Source organism: Vipera ursinii (genome assembly GCF_947247035.1).
Source record: "Vipera ursinii genome assembly, chromosome: 2".
In the NCBI taxonomy this organism is placed as follows: Eukaryota; Metazoa; Chordata; class Lepidosauria; order Squamata; family Viperidae; genus Vipera; species Vipera ursinii.
The window spans coordinates 48,450,334-48,465,444 of NC_139513.1; the positions used below are offsets into that span (position 1 = coordinate 48,450,334).

The 15,111-nt window shown below is 38.0% G+C and overlaps 1 protein-coding gene across 1 annotated transcript in view; it reads right to left on the reverse strand.

Annotated features, from left to right (window-relative positions):
• Nucleotides 1-15,111, reverse strand: part of SRGAP3 (SLIT-ROBO Rho GTPase activating protein 3) — a 205,769-nt gene that overhangs the window by 15,362 nt on the left and 175,296 nt on the right. The window contains exons 15-19 of the mRNA XM_083357001.1: nucleotides 13,538-13,672; nucleotides 9,215-9,320; nucleotides 8,744-8,971; nucleotides 4,506-4,585; nucleotides 1,094-1,274 (exon numbers count right to left, since the gene is read on the reverse strand). Coding sequence (XP_083213127.1) covers nucleotides 1,094-1,274; nucleotides 4,506-4,585; nucleotides 8,744-8,971; nucleotides 9,215-9,320; nucleotides 13,538-13,672 — 730 coding nt within the window. The remainder of the gene's footprint in view (nucleotides 1-1,093; nucleotides 1,275-4,505; nucleotides 4,586-8,743; nucleotides 8,972-9,214; nucleotides 9,321-13,537; nucleotides 13,673-15,111) is intronic.

The following is a 15,111-nucleotide window of genomic DNA, read 5'->3' on the forward strand; positions in this document are numbered from 1 at the left end:
CCATGGTAACTCAATGGGCTAATTTACAGACTTATGTTGGAATGAAGTTTAGGAAAGTTGTGGCTGCTTAGGGCATACCATGCTTTCTGACTACACTTCCCAGAAACCCCTAGGTTGTATAGCATAAGGGGAGATGGGGCAGCCAAATCCCCACTCTCTTTGCCACCTCTATGTGGCATCTGCACTCTATTGGATTGGCTGCTTTGGAACTGAAGCCAAAATTTGAAATCTCTTAAAAGTGGTGGGTGGGTGAGGGAAGGACAAGGGAGCAAGTCAAATATCTGATGGCAAGATAAAGCTAGCTAGATACACTCGTGGTCAACAGGTGAGCCCTCTTCCTCCTTGGAGGGAATAAGTCCTTGGGATACATGGGATGGGGAGAGGAACAATTTTCCTTGTGGTCCACAGCTCTCTTTGTTCTTCCCCCCAGCAAACTGGCAAGCAGTTCTGCAGGTCAGTCAAGGAGGGAGAAGGAGTGATTTACAAGCTCGCTGCCAGCTTCCCACAAACAATGTCAATGGGGAAGCTCACAAGAAGTGACTCCCATTCCCACTGTCTCAAAGGTGCATTTTCAAGAGGCAACTGGACTTTGTTTTTCTTTGAAGACGTTCCACTTCATGCAAGAAGCTTCAGAGCTGAAGGAGCTTTTTGGATGAGAAGCGAAACGCCTTCAAGAAAAACAAGAAAGTCCAGTTGCTTCTTGAAAAAGCAACTTTGAGACAACCATGATCTGGATGACTGAGAATCTCCATAGACATCCCACTCCCACTGCTTTTTTTGCCCACCCATGGTCACTCTGTTTTTTTGTTTAGGTAAGGATGACCTAATGGGTCCCAGATTGTCTAGTAGTTCAAGAAGTGAGATAGTTCTTTGCCTGAAATGCAGCTTATAGCAAACAAACATGTAAATGTTGGGGAGAAAGATAAGGAAAGAAGAAAATCAACATATAAAATCACAGTAATAGCTCAACTCAAGCAAAAGTCATAAATGATATATCAATTTCCCATTTTCCTTAGAAGAGCAACAACAGTACCTCGTATAGTCCATCTTTTTTACTGAATACAAACTGCTGTACTGTAAAATTTTTACTTACATGTCTTGTACCACAATATATTGATGTGGTATGAGGCCGTCTATGCCATTATGGCGACCTTCCCACCAGTCTTCTGATGCCCGATGGTACAAGAGAAGAGAAGCTCCTTTTTTGAAGGATAACTCACGTGGGGATCGCCCAGTATAGTCAAACTTGGCAATAGCTTCAATCTGTTCCACTTCTACAAAGTTGGGTGAACAGCAGTAGAAGAAAGATCCAATTACAGAAAATTGATTAAAACTCACTATAGTTTGTTTAATGCAGTAAGGTATTCCTGCAATAGCATGAATGTTTCTTATCTAAAGATATTTCTGTGAAGGATACTTTTGCTACTTTCCCTAGGAAATAGAATATTGTCATCTTAACGTTAAGGTACCATTATAGTAACTTAAGTGCAAGTGTGAAAGAAAGAAAGGGTAATAGCTGACAGATGGGACAAGATACCCTATATTTTGATAAATGGGAGGGGGGAAACTTAGAGATGCCAGGAAGTATGAAGTTAGCTTAAATCCCTCAAGAGACAAAGTTGTGATTTGACCCCAACTTGGCAGCAAATAATTAACCAAATCAAACATTACTTCTGGTGAATTTCTAACAAAACCTGTTTATCGGAAGCAAAAATGGGAGAAGCGTATGTATTCTCTTTCAGACTATCTCTTTTTAAAAGCTATAGTCTATTTCCAGCCAAAAGTAGCTTAAAAATGAAAAATACTTAGGTTTATGAGTTTACCTCTATTGATGCCATTAGACCTAGCCTCCAAAATATATCTCCATAGCCAGAAGAAATTTACACAGGATATCCAATGCTAGCAATAAACAGTTTGATGTACTAGGTATTATTACCTTTTTTAATAAACTCCTGGCTGTCTGTTATTCAAACCAGAATGCTGAATAACATGAACCTTAATCAGATCCAGTAGAACAATTTTAATGTTCTTGTCTACTTAAAGGCAGAAAGCAATTCAGAAACAGATTTCATAAATTACCATCTTGGTACAGTAATATTGAGAAAGAGCCCTCAATCTAGATTAGCTTTGTCTCTACATTTTTTGTTAAAATGCTCTTTAACATCAGCTAGACATAATGGGGATTGTAACCCTGAATGTATGAAGAGCAGCATCTGGGAAAGGTTATCTTACACCACGTGCCTTTGTGTGATTCAAATGAAACAACATTTAGTAGTAATATATAATCTCAAGATGGCTTCCAAAAATAGCCACACAATCTAGATAAAATATCTAAGTCCTCATCAGTACACTGAACCAGATATGTGGAATTAGACTCAGAGGAGTTATATAAATTCTTAAAATGAAACAGCTCTTCCTCTCCATGCTTGTGTTATGGTTAATCATCCAGAAACTCCAATCAAAACTATTAACGTAACCATTCAGGCATAAAATTGCCTAAATGGAAGTTTCCTTGCTTCAACTTTTTCAGTCAAGAAAGGCTGTTTGTCACCAACACTGAAAAATGAAGGTGGACGTCACCCTGCTCCTTTCAAACATTCATCTTCAATTAGCTGGCTTATCCTTTTCTCCTCTTATGCCCTTAGTTCCAACAAACAATTATGTCAATTTTCCCATAACATGTACTGGTAAAGTACTGGATTTGGATATTTGCATCAGTAAAGAGAAAGAATTATTGGAACTAAAAGCCATAAAAACAAATGAAACAGAGGCCTGCTAAGTTTAAGTAAAATACAGGGCTCTGTAACAAGGTTCCCTAAATTATAAAATAAGCCAAGATTTGCTTCTAGGCATATTACTTAACAACGGTGTCCAAATCAATGTGTGTGAGGGGGGATGTGATCAAATAGCTATACTAAATGTGCAGATACAGAAAAAATGTGTTCTGAAAGTTAGCATAAAAAAGTAAATGGACATAAATAAACATTACATGAATTGAGGGAATAGAACTGTATTCCTCAGGTTTTTGTCATTTAATCTTATATAAATTTTTCAACTTAAAATAATTCTTCTGAGGCAGGGAAAGATGTGCCAAAAAATTTTTAATTGATACCAGTATATTATTATTTCCCACTCTGTTCAATGATGTGAGGGGAGATGACCTAACGCAGCAGCTTTATGTAGGTATTAAAAAGGAGGAAAGAGAAGGTAGAACCTGAGGCACCCAACAGAGCAAGGACCTAAGGGCTTTATTGCTCCAGCACTAGCTGGAACCAGCCTTGGAGAAAGCAGAACCACCACAAAATGGCGCTCTATATTCCAACTCTCTCAACTGATCGATGGGTTTGAAGGCCACTGAGAGATCAAGAAGAGCCAGGATATATTCATGAAACCTATTTCAAAGTTAGCACAGATCATTGACAAGTGCAGCCAAAGCCAACTCAATGCTATACCTCAGTTTGAAGTCTGAGTGAAAAGGGTTAGGAAAATCTGCATTTCCCAGGACCCTTAAAACTGGATACCAACTACCTTCTCAATATTCTTTCCTAAAAAAAAAGAAGGTTGGAGACTCTAGAACAAATTGTCCCCATCACTTGAATCCAAGGATGCCTCACGAGAGCCAACTCCTCTCTCAAAGAGGCATTTATTACTACATGGACCCACTTGTATGCCCCCCTCTGGAAACCATAACTAATTGTGAGGGACATGAATCTAATGTACAGGCGTCTCATCCCAACAATATGTCCATGGCTGTCATGGTGGCCATAAAGTTCTGTGCTATCTTCAAGTTTGCCAATTCTCCTAAAGTTCTCAAGACCATAAGTGTGAGGAATGTCATCACCATACTAGTATTATGGACATAATTATGATAATAACCCTCACTACCTTTATATAATAGTTCAAATAAATCCAGGAAACAAAGGATTAGACTGTACAGTTAGAGTATGTTTGACCGAGAAATCTTATACTTATGAACTGACACACTGTTTCAAAATGGTGTCAGTTATATCTTTCCCTACATTTAAAGATTGTTTTTCATCCTTTTCTTCCTGGGAAACATATTAAAAACTGGAAATATAAGTTGTAGATATCCTCGATACTCAAGACTTTTTTTTCAAAAAACATTTTTCCATTTCCTTTTCTTACCATAAAACTGGAACTACATAAAATAACAATCAAACTGGAGGCGTCACTTTCATGTCAAGTAGAAAAACAGAATTCTAACTTATTAAACAGGCTGTCAGAATAACTTCCATATAGCCTTGGAATGTAATTGTGACAGCAGTGGAAAACTCCCATGGGCCTACTTCAATTACACATATTTCAAGGCATTTTATTAGTTCCTACTGGCAGTCTCAAACAGAGAGAGACATCCTCCCCTGCAAACAGCCCTATGTTAATCTAGGGAAATTAGGTTAGTTATTAAATGCACATTAGCATTACACCATGTAAATGTTGGTAGCTTTTCGTAGACACAATTGTCCATGGCTTGTTTCTACACTCACCTTCATCACTGGTGTGTGGCTCTGTGCCATTGTCATGATCTCCTTCATCAATAGTGCCCGGTTCACTGTGTGGGCTGTCACTGGAATCAAAAGTGGGATAAATAAATGCACTGAGGTTTTTAAAATGGGGATAGAAGGGAAAAGAGATGTGAACTCCTTACTAACAAGTAAATGCAGGAAACTACAATTTGCACTGAACAATTTCAGAATTGCAAAATTGGAACACCTCAAGACTTTATAAAAAAAATCTGCAATACTGGTCTGCATACCCATGAGAATGTTTTTATTTTTAAAAATATTCAAAAGAATATCTTAAATAAATATGAATCGTACTAGGATTAGTTTGCAATACCATTTTACCTTCAGCAAATCTCCTACTACATTTCTACTTCCATTGCACCTTCCATTGCATTGTTGAATAAATATCCTGCTGTTTACAGCTCCTCCTATCATTCTTTCTCCACATAGAAAGAGGAGCCCACTTGAACAGTTTTCTTTGTAACAACACAACAACAATGATGGGTGGCACAACCAGTAGCCAAATATACCATCTTGCCCATTATGCTTCACTAGAAATGACACAAACATTGGCATAGTTGGGTGAGTTCTGAAAATGCCAGACAGCTCTGTTTATGCTGTCATGACTTAATTGCCATGGGGGAAAAATGTTTTCAATTTTTTCCCCAACTGTGGTAAGCCGAATGCCTTGTTGAAAAAATATATAGTTCTTTCTCAGAAATAAGCACATGCATAAGAGTTGATTGATGTCTGACAGTAGTGGCACCTGACGGTGGCATCTAAACGACAAGAGTTTTGATCATGAAGAAAAGGGCTGTTGCAACATACTCCAGTTCAAAGTGATTGGTAAGAGCTCTTCATTAAACAGTTGTGGATAGTAAAGGACAGGCATCAGTTTATTTGTTCTGCTCCAAGTGAATTAAAGAGCTTCCCTCATCTTGCAGTAGAAATGGGCCCGGTTCCTATGAAATGGAACAACTCATCATGGCCATCTCACCACAGCCGTCTCGTAGTAGTCAACTCACCATGGTCAACCCACCAGGGTCATTTTGCCATGGGACAATTGCATGTGGGATAACTCAACACAATAAATGTTATCTGCCACTGTTTCCACTGACAAAAATGGAAATAATGTCAAAGAAGCAGTGGCGGATAGCATTTATTGTGTTGAGTTATCACGCATGGAATGGTCCATGGCAAGGTGTCTCACGGCAAGATGACTGTGGCAAAATGGACATGGTCGGTTAGCCGTGGTGAAATGGCCATGGCGAGCTGCCCTAGACCCTAGTTTCTATTGTCCTGTATTTTATGCAATTATTAAAAAGGGTTCTTTAAAGGTATCAGAGCTAATTCAAACGAAAGTCTAAAATAATTTTGGTGAAAATTGTTTATTCCGTTTACATATTTTTGTCTCATGGCAATGTCTCTAATATATTTGTTCAAGGAATGAAAATTAGGATTGAAGGCATAATCCTACATTCTCCCATTATCCAGAATTGAAGTACTAATTATGTAGCAGAAGATTGATTATCGATTAATGGGTTCATGCCAAGAAACTGACATAGCTATTGCCTGCTAGCCTCATTCCCACCTTGGCAGGAGGGGAACATCTGTTTTGTGTTTGAGAAGAAATTTTAAGCTGACATAATAGGAAACACAGTCTTTGTGGACTTGTCCCATTTTATATCACAGATCTAATGGAAACAGACTTTCATTGATCTGTTCCTTAGATTTTAGTCTGTCACAAAAGCCTATTAAAAATGCACTAGTGCCTGAAAAGTAGGAGCTAGACAGCATGAGACAAACTGTCATTGCTATCATCACCATCTGCTCCTGCTGTTATTTGTTCTCTTTCCTGCTAACAATTGTTTTAAGAAAAGGCTGCTTTGTGCTTTTTCACACAAAGTTTTACTACCATTCTAAGTGGCTTCTGTCACCACTTAGGACTGCCCTTCTTCTCAAGAGCAGCCATTTTAAGTTCTCCTTTGTTGCTATAGAAACCAGAAGGGAGAAGTCCAGGGTAGAAGATGCCTTCTGAAGCAAAGTAATTATAAGTTGCCCGAGGTAGTGGGGCAAAGATCTTGTAGATGATTACATGGAAAAGTGCTGGAAACTTATTGAATCTGAAACAATTGGCAGCTATGACTACATGTAAAGTTTCCTTCAAGTCATGATCAACTCCTTATGCTTTCATGGACACCTTGACAATTTTATTATCAACAACATGGAAGTCGTGAGGATCTTTCAGAATGAATGGCCATGATTTAGTTTTCTGGTGTCCTGATTAATTAGGATATCAGAAAACTAGAATACAGTGATTCAACTAAAAAGCTCATCATTGCTTGATTGACGTGAGCCATGAAAGCCTATACTAGAATATGAAAGTGGTTTATCATTTCCTCCATTCCAGATATTTTATTGAGTTTCTGAGATTCCTATATAGTTATACAGAGCTATGTAGAGAGGTAAAATAAGTAATAAAAGGTAAAGGTAAAGGAGTCCCTGTGGATTTTTACTCCAAGAGTCTTTGCCGACTATAGGGGGCAGAGCTCATCTTTGTTTCAATGAGAAGACATTTCCACAGTCATGTGGCCAGCATGATATCACAGAGTGCTGCTACCTTCTCACCAAAGTGGTACCTATTTATCTACTTGCATTTGTATGCTTTCAAACTGCTAGTTTGGCAGGAGCTGGGACAAGGACAGGAGCTCACCCCATTGCATGGAGCTCATGTCTCAAACATGGGCTGCTGGCTTTCAAGCTGACAAGCCCAGGGTCTTAACAGATGAGCCACCGTGCCACCCAAAATAAGGAATATTTGTGGGGGGAAATGGGCATTTAGGCTAGGGGTGTTGGTCTTAGCTTCATTACAGTTTAAAATATTTCAGTTCTTTTTCAGGTTTTTTTTCTCCCTAACACTGTTTCATTCATATATACTTACCTGGGAGCAAGTCCCACTGAACTCAACTGGGCTTATTTCTGAGTAGACGTGTATAGGATCTAATTGTTAGCTTTGGGAGTAATTATCAGTTTAGTGTAATTGCTAAGCCCATCAAGACAATTAACTGCTAAACAAGAGTGAACTGTAAAATAAACAAAATAAATGCTTTTAAGAACCTTCACTGTTTGTTCTAATGCAAGCATTGACTTCATGATTGTACCCAATAATTAAAATCTAACCCATCCCTTGGCAACCTTCTATATGTTTTGGACTTCAGCTCCCATGAACTGCAACCAGTAAGAGTTGTGGCAGCTGTAATCAACAGAGTAAAGAAAGACCTGATCTCACCTAAGGACAACGTATCATATAGCCAGGAAACTATCTTTACATACTATTTTTTGTTCAAAATAATGTAAAGCTGATGGAAAAGATGACTCTGGTTAATGGATATAAAATGAAAGGAGGATTATGTTTAATCTGTCTAAACTAGAGTTAGGAAACACATGGCCCACAGTAACCCATCTGTGGTGTCCTCACCAGAGTGCGGACACAAGGAGAAAATGTGGTTTCTAGCCTAAAAAGTCTTGTTACTTGTGTCTTAACAAATCTTACTCATGCATCAAAATATGCCCCAAATGAGCAGAATGTGTGCTAAAGATTACAACTCTTGATGGTGTTATACATGAATTTATATATTTGGATCACTATTTCTTCTTGCTGGAATCAACACCACAAGTACTAAAAAGCAAATCATTGAAACAGAAAAGGTGACAAGATATTGGAAGCTTCTTCAAAAAAAAAAAGAGAGGACTGCACATTTTGAGAACATAACTAATATTGATTGGTTGAGAATGAGGACACTAGGGAGTTATAGATACAACTCATGCCATGATTATGGGCTATTAAGAAAGAATTTGGGTTTTCCCCTATGGAAAGAAGAATGTTGGATTGAGTGAAACTAGTTCTAAGCAATCTCTATTTATGTTCTTAAAGGACCTAAAAATGAATTAGGCTCTAACCTCCTTTGGATTCCTACACTCCAGTAGCCCAACGTTATTTGAAATTTTCCTGTGCAACCAAGAGATTTAGGAAAAACAATAATTATTCCTTCTACTTCATACATATACAACAATCCATTCCAGTCTGGGCAGAGAAATAACCCTATATCATCTTACTATTTAAATTAAGAAAACTGGAAATAAGCATCCTATACTTAAAAAAGAAGAAATTCCTAACCTTAAGATGCGAAATGTACATATTTCATTCCTAAGTTTCTTACCAGTACTCTTCCCCACCAGTCATGCATTTTTCATAAACAGGTCCTTCCAGTTCCCTGAGGGTAGGGAAGATGGCCTCATGATTGATGATGATGGTTTTGATGACCTCATTGACATGAGCCTGGCAAGACACTGGATCCTGCCCATCTGGAATATGCATCAAAGTGGGTCCGAAGCAGATGGCTAGGTTGTAGGGATCCATCATGTTCTCATCACTGTATTGCGACAAGCTGCAAATACAAGTAACCCACAGCTATGACACCAAGCTTCAAGTATTACACATATAGTGCTCTACGGGCATTTCCTCCAGCTGGGCAAAAGACAACTATTACAAATAATGATGGTCAAGTGACACCCCTCCCTTTGGCCCAGTGCTAGGTCTGAGGAAAAAGAGAACACTGAACGGGAAGAGTATTGACCAGGGAAGGGTATTACAGGTCCAGTCGAAGTAAATAGTTAAAGAAAATGCTCACTGGTTAAGGAAAGCAAAGAGGTATCTCATTACAACGATGACAGCTCGTGGCAAAGTGATAATGATTTGCTGGATCTGGTGCACTCTTTCAGCAGGGTTTTCAATTTCTGTAACATAAAAATGAATCGTGTGTTCAGATTCGACCACTCATTTATTTATTTGTACATACATCCCTGCATTTGTCTAGTGTACCCTGGACTTGAAGCAGTTCACAGCAACAAAAATAATAACAGAGCAAGTCAAGGAAAATCTGTTGACTGGGTTTCTTACAAAGACAAATAATCGGGGAGTCAACCTCACAAAACAATCTGCTATTCTGTGAGACAGGCACTTACTTCTCTTTGTACATCAAGTTGCCCTTTCTCAAACAAGTAGAAAATATTTCAGAAACTGCTAAATAAAGATACAGCAATCCAAGAGCCGAACTGAAAAGAGTTTTGATAACACCCTGGTCGGTACCTCTTTACTCTCCTACCATCGGGTAGGAGATACAGGAGTACAGCCAGCCGTACCAACAGGCTGAAGAACAGCTTTTATCCATGGGCTGTTAGGCTCTTGAATGGGAAATAATTTTATAATTTTATGTATGATTGACTTGCGAGGCCGGTGTGTTGTGCAATTAGCTCACATGGTGTAACAAGATGGTGGGTTTGTTGTCACTGTGAGTTGTGGTGGTGGGGACACGAAGGGAGGCTCAGCCAATCTCAATGTATACATGGTTGTACTTTGACAATAAAGTTTCATTCATTCATACATTCACTACATTATTAGGTGACAAAATTAACATTTGAACCGAGCATACGCTGAACAAAAGAGGTTTGGATCCAAGTCCAGCAATTCATCTTCAAAGCAAACAAACTGACTGGGCAGAGGGTGAGGATGGTACTACTTCTTCTATTGCTCACTACAGGTAGTCCTTGACTTACAACTGACCACTTAGTGACCAAAGCTATGACAGACCTCCCCCAGGGCTACCCCTGACCTGGATTTGAAGTCACAATGCTCCCCCTGAGGTCACGTGATTGAATTGTGGAAGTTCAGCAACGGCCTGAATGTATGGCCATATGCAGCATCCCAAGTCAGGTGACTGTGATTTATAATGTTTTTGTTTTTTTGTCAGAAATTGCCATTTACTTCCAGTTTCAGGCAAAAAACATCCATTGTAGACAATGGATATACTTAACCACTGTGATGTTTATTTAACCACCGCTGCAAAAAAAGTCACAAAATCAGATGCAGTCACATGGTGACCTGCTTAATAATCAGCATGACTTATGACTGTAATTCTGAGCTAATTATGGTCATAAACTACCTTAACTAGATATAATTTACAGACAAATGTTGCTTCAGAGGTTCTTTTGTTGTATTTAAAAAAGGAAAGCTAAATATTTATTTATATATTCTAACATGCTGTATAAGCATCTGATCTAAGGGAATCGCACCTGCTAGATACAAAATAAGTTGGTTCTACAATTGTTTACAACCAGCGTTTAGATCTTGAAATTTTGTTGTATTTTAGAGCAGTGTTTCCCAACACTCTGCAGTTTTAAGATGTATGGATTTCACTCCCAGAATTCCTCAGCCATTTTTTTAAACAATGCACTTATAATCTTTTTTTTAATAAAAACTATTTACTTGTCTGTAAACAAGGTTTTTGGAATAATATGCCATTTCATCAAGATTTGTGTATAAATTCTCCTAACAAGACTTAAGCAAGACAGGATGCTTAAGACCTAGATCACTCAGTCACCTATATACAGAACCTTTAGTGTGTGTATGGAATCTTTAAAAGCAGTTAAGAAGCTTTTTTTTTTAAAAAAAATACTTAATCAGCAGAACTATGAAAATGACATGCAGCATAGAAATACATCAAAGCATCTGCACAATTTCAAAATGTATTTTTGTGGAAGTACCGTGTTTCCCCGAAAATAAAACCCAACCAGAAAATAAGTCCTAGCGTGATTTTTCAGGATGCTCATAATATAAGCCCTGCGCCAAAAATAAGCCCCAGTTAAGATCATCAGCCAGATGGATGCATTTAGTACTGTATTTCCCTGAAAATAAGACCTAAGTGGAAAATAAGCCTAAGGCAGGGGTCTTCAAACTTGGCCCTTTTATGACTTGTGGACTTCAACTCCCAGAATTCCTCAGCCAGCTTTGCTGGCTGAATTCTGGAAGTCCACAAGTCATAAAAGGGCCAAGTTTGAAGAGCCCTGGCCTAAGGCATCTTTTGGAGCAAAAATTAATATAAGACCCGGTCTTATTTTCAGAGAAACATGGTAGAACCTTCAAATTTGTAATGAAGGGTGATTTGGTTTTCTTTCCCATCCCAATTTTTTTTAATATTCCTTTCTTCTTCTTCTTTGTAATATGCATGAATAAATCATAAGTATCTCCATAGGTAAGGAACTTGCAAAAATTCAGAAAGTATGACACGAATTATAATGAATAAAAGCTGTCTAGGCCTTTAATCAGAGCAGGTAGGTTTTCACTGCTGCAAGTGATTGGTGAAATGACTTATGGGACTGCCTTGTGAGACAATGAATATATGCTGAAATTTCAGTAGCCTCATTGTTAGCTTCTTCAGAGTATAACTGAAACTGAACTCAATAACAGCTGTCATGTCCTTATATACTGCTTACGTTCAGTGAAGCAGAATGCCACAAATAATTGCTAACTGCAGTAGGATAACAGTTGATCCGTCATCTCTATTTAAATTACTTGTGTGCTTATAAATTTCTTTTGTGTCTCTAATAATTCTGTGGAAATTGCCTGTTGCATCTTGCCAGGAGGCTAATGTTCTCCAGGTTTATTTTATAGCATGGTCCCTTGTTATTAGAGCCTTGGTGGAGCAGTGGGCTAATGCAGTGGGCTAATGCCTCCTTAAGTAACACCAGCTGCCTGCCATTAGTGCAGGTTCGCATCCCACCAGGCTCAAGGTTGACTCAGCCTTCCATCCTTCCGAGGTAGGTAAAATGAGGACCCAGATTGTTGGGGGCAATAAGCTGACTTTGTAATAATGCCGCTTGGGGGGCCCCGAAAGCCCTAATAAGCAGGCATATACATAGAATGAAGGCTACTGCTAAGCTTGTAAGCCGCCCTGAGTCTTCGGAGAAGGGCGGGATATAAATGGAATTAAAATAAAAAAAACAGTGTATTTTTAAATCTAATATTGCTTTCAGGTTTTTTAATTCTGCACCGAATGGAATGCCCAGTTGGAATGCCCAATGATGGTAGACATCTTAACCACAGAAAGGAGACCATTACTTCAGTGCCGAATCACACCACCATCCCCAACCAAAGGTGTCTATTATGTCACCAAGGAACACTGCTGACAAAGGCAGACCAAAAAAAAAATCCACACCTGTTTAATTATCTTCTAAGTAATGAATGCACTGTGCAGTATACAACTGAAGGAAGGATTAAGAAGAAGAATATGCAACCTTAAACCTCATGTGTGACCATTATCATTAAAAAAAATACTGGACAAAAATAGTGCAGGATTAAGATTCAGAAGGCGAGCAAGATAAAAGATAGGTTCCTCTTTAATAAGGATGAATTCCCCAAACTATTACCAATGGAGTGTACAAAATACATTGCAAGTAGAAGGACAGTTACATGAGATTATAGATTAGTTTAAGTATGCTTTTTCCTAGAGGCCTTACTGTTAAAAAACTAGAAAATTTTTCTGTATTAAAACAAGTCTAAACAAAAGAAAAATAATAATTTTAATATGATAAATGTCAAGTTTCATTTTACTTGTAAGCTTGTTTCAACAATATATATATGGACAGAACAATCTACAAGGTATTCAGTAATATAAACAAGATATTACAAATATTACTTAAAAGCAATATGGAAGAGGACAATGCAATTAAATTGTCCTTGAATATTTATTCATATTGCTGGTACTGTTCACAAAAGTACCGTATAGTTTTTATAAAATTTGCACATTTTTTTTTCTACTGAAAGGATATTTTAGCTTCTTACTTATAACAAAGAAAATAAGAAGAGGAGTTGCATTCTCAACCACACAATACATAATAAATTACATGGCAATTCAGATATGCAAATACCCTGCAATATACATTACATAATATCTTGCCAAGTCATTCAGCTTACATTAGTAATAAAATTGGTTTTTTATCATACCGCACATTACTCTTAGTCACATTTATAACCACTTTTTATGCAATAAACGATAGAAGCTTGGTTGGCAATAACACAAAGCTATAAACCATGATTTACTTCGTATAAGCACCTTTACCACCACATGAAAATAATATGCAAAATTCAAGAAACTGACTTATTATAAGTTACTTACTTATAGTAGATATCAAATCCTGAAACCTTTCCTTAGGAAAGAGTGGATTTTCCAGTCCCCGGAAATACAATTTTAAGACTCCAGCAACAGAATTAATATCACGTTCATTTTGATCATCAGCAAGGGGATCTTCACCTGAGATAAAAGATTTATTTATAACATTACATTCCAGTTCTAGATTATACAGAAGACACAATACACCACAGTAATAAAAAGTTGGTACAAAAATTAGGAAAACAGCTTCCCTGAATAATTATTGTTGTTCTTGTCATCCCATTATCATCATAATCCTGCTAAGCTGTAATGCTATAACGTAGGACAGACATGTCAAAGACAAGGCCTGGGGGCCGGATCCGGCCCGCAAAGTGGTTTCATGTGGCCCGCGAAGCCATCCTGGAAACAGTGAGGGAATTGCCCCCACTGCCTTGGCCCTGGCCCAGAGACCCTCCTTCTGCCAGAGACCCTCAGATCTGTCCCACTCCTGCCCAGGCCCCCATAGGCACCCTTGATGCGAACGATGTAGAGCTGGCCATGCCCACCCAGTAGGCCATACGCACTCTAGCCACACCCACCCAGTAGGCCACACCCACCCTGGCCATACCCACCTGGACCCTTGAGGGCAACCGCAATGCTGATGTGGCCCTCAATAAAATTGAGTTTGACACCCCTGACGTAGGATAATAATATGTACATGCAAACACATCACTCTATAGTCTTTCAGGGTAAACAACATTATAGAAAGCACACATACAAAAAGAAATCAGTATAGGTACAGTAAGAAATGGAAAAAATTCCCACAAGCACCATTTATTATACTTTTCTTCTCCAACCTTGCAAATCATCTGTTTCTTCTGCATCCAAATACCAATGCATACATTATGTTTTCTTCTTTAAAGGTCTCACCCTTTGATTTTTGAGAACTCATCAACTATGCTCAACCATGATTTTCTCAATCTTCCTCACTTTTCTTCATGTATTTGCTATGCAATTCCACCTTCATTATTTCTCTTTATATGACTTAATCACTTCAGTCTATTTCTCTCATACTGGTCACTCACTCACTTTTGTGTTCATTCCACATTCATTCAGCACCCTTTCAATCTTGGCCTTATGTTTTCTCATTTAATTATGCACATAAGTCCCCCATTCCACTGCATTCAATATATCCATTTCTTACTTATATGTGATAAAAGTGGTAGGAACCATGTCCTTCCAACCACAAGTTCTCACTTGTCATAGACTTCATTACCTCCAACATATCCAAACAGTCCCCTATCAACATTTGTAGGTCTTAACGTTTCTCCAAATATTTTCCCATCTTTAATCAACTTTCTATCATTCATTTATTTTTCTAATGTTTCTACTTTGGTTTTGCTATATTAAACTTCAGATGCATACTCTTATGACTCATACAAGAAATCGTATATTAATTGCAAAGTATTTGGGTTCTTAGTTAATGAGGGTTGTATCATCTGCATGCAAAAGTTCACAGACATTTGTATCTCTTAACATGATTTGTGATGTAATTTTGTGTTTAATTATGAATGGGCGAAAATCATAAAATTCTTCGGTTT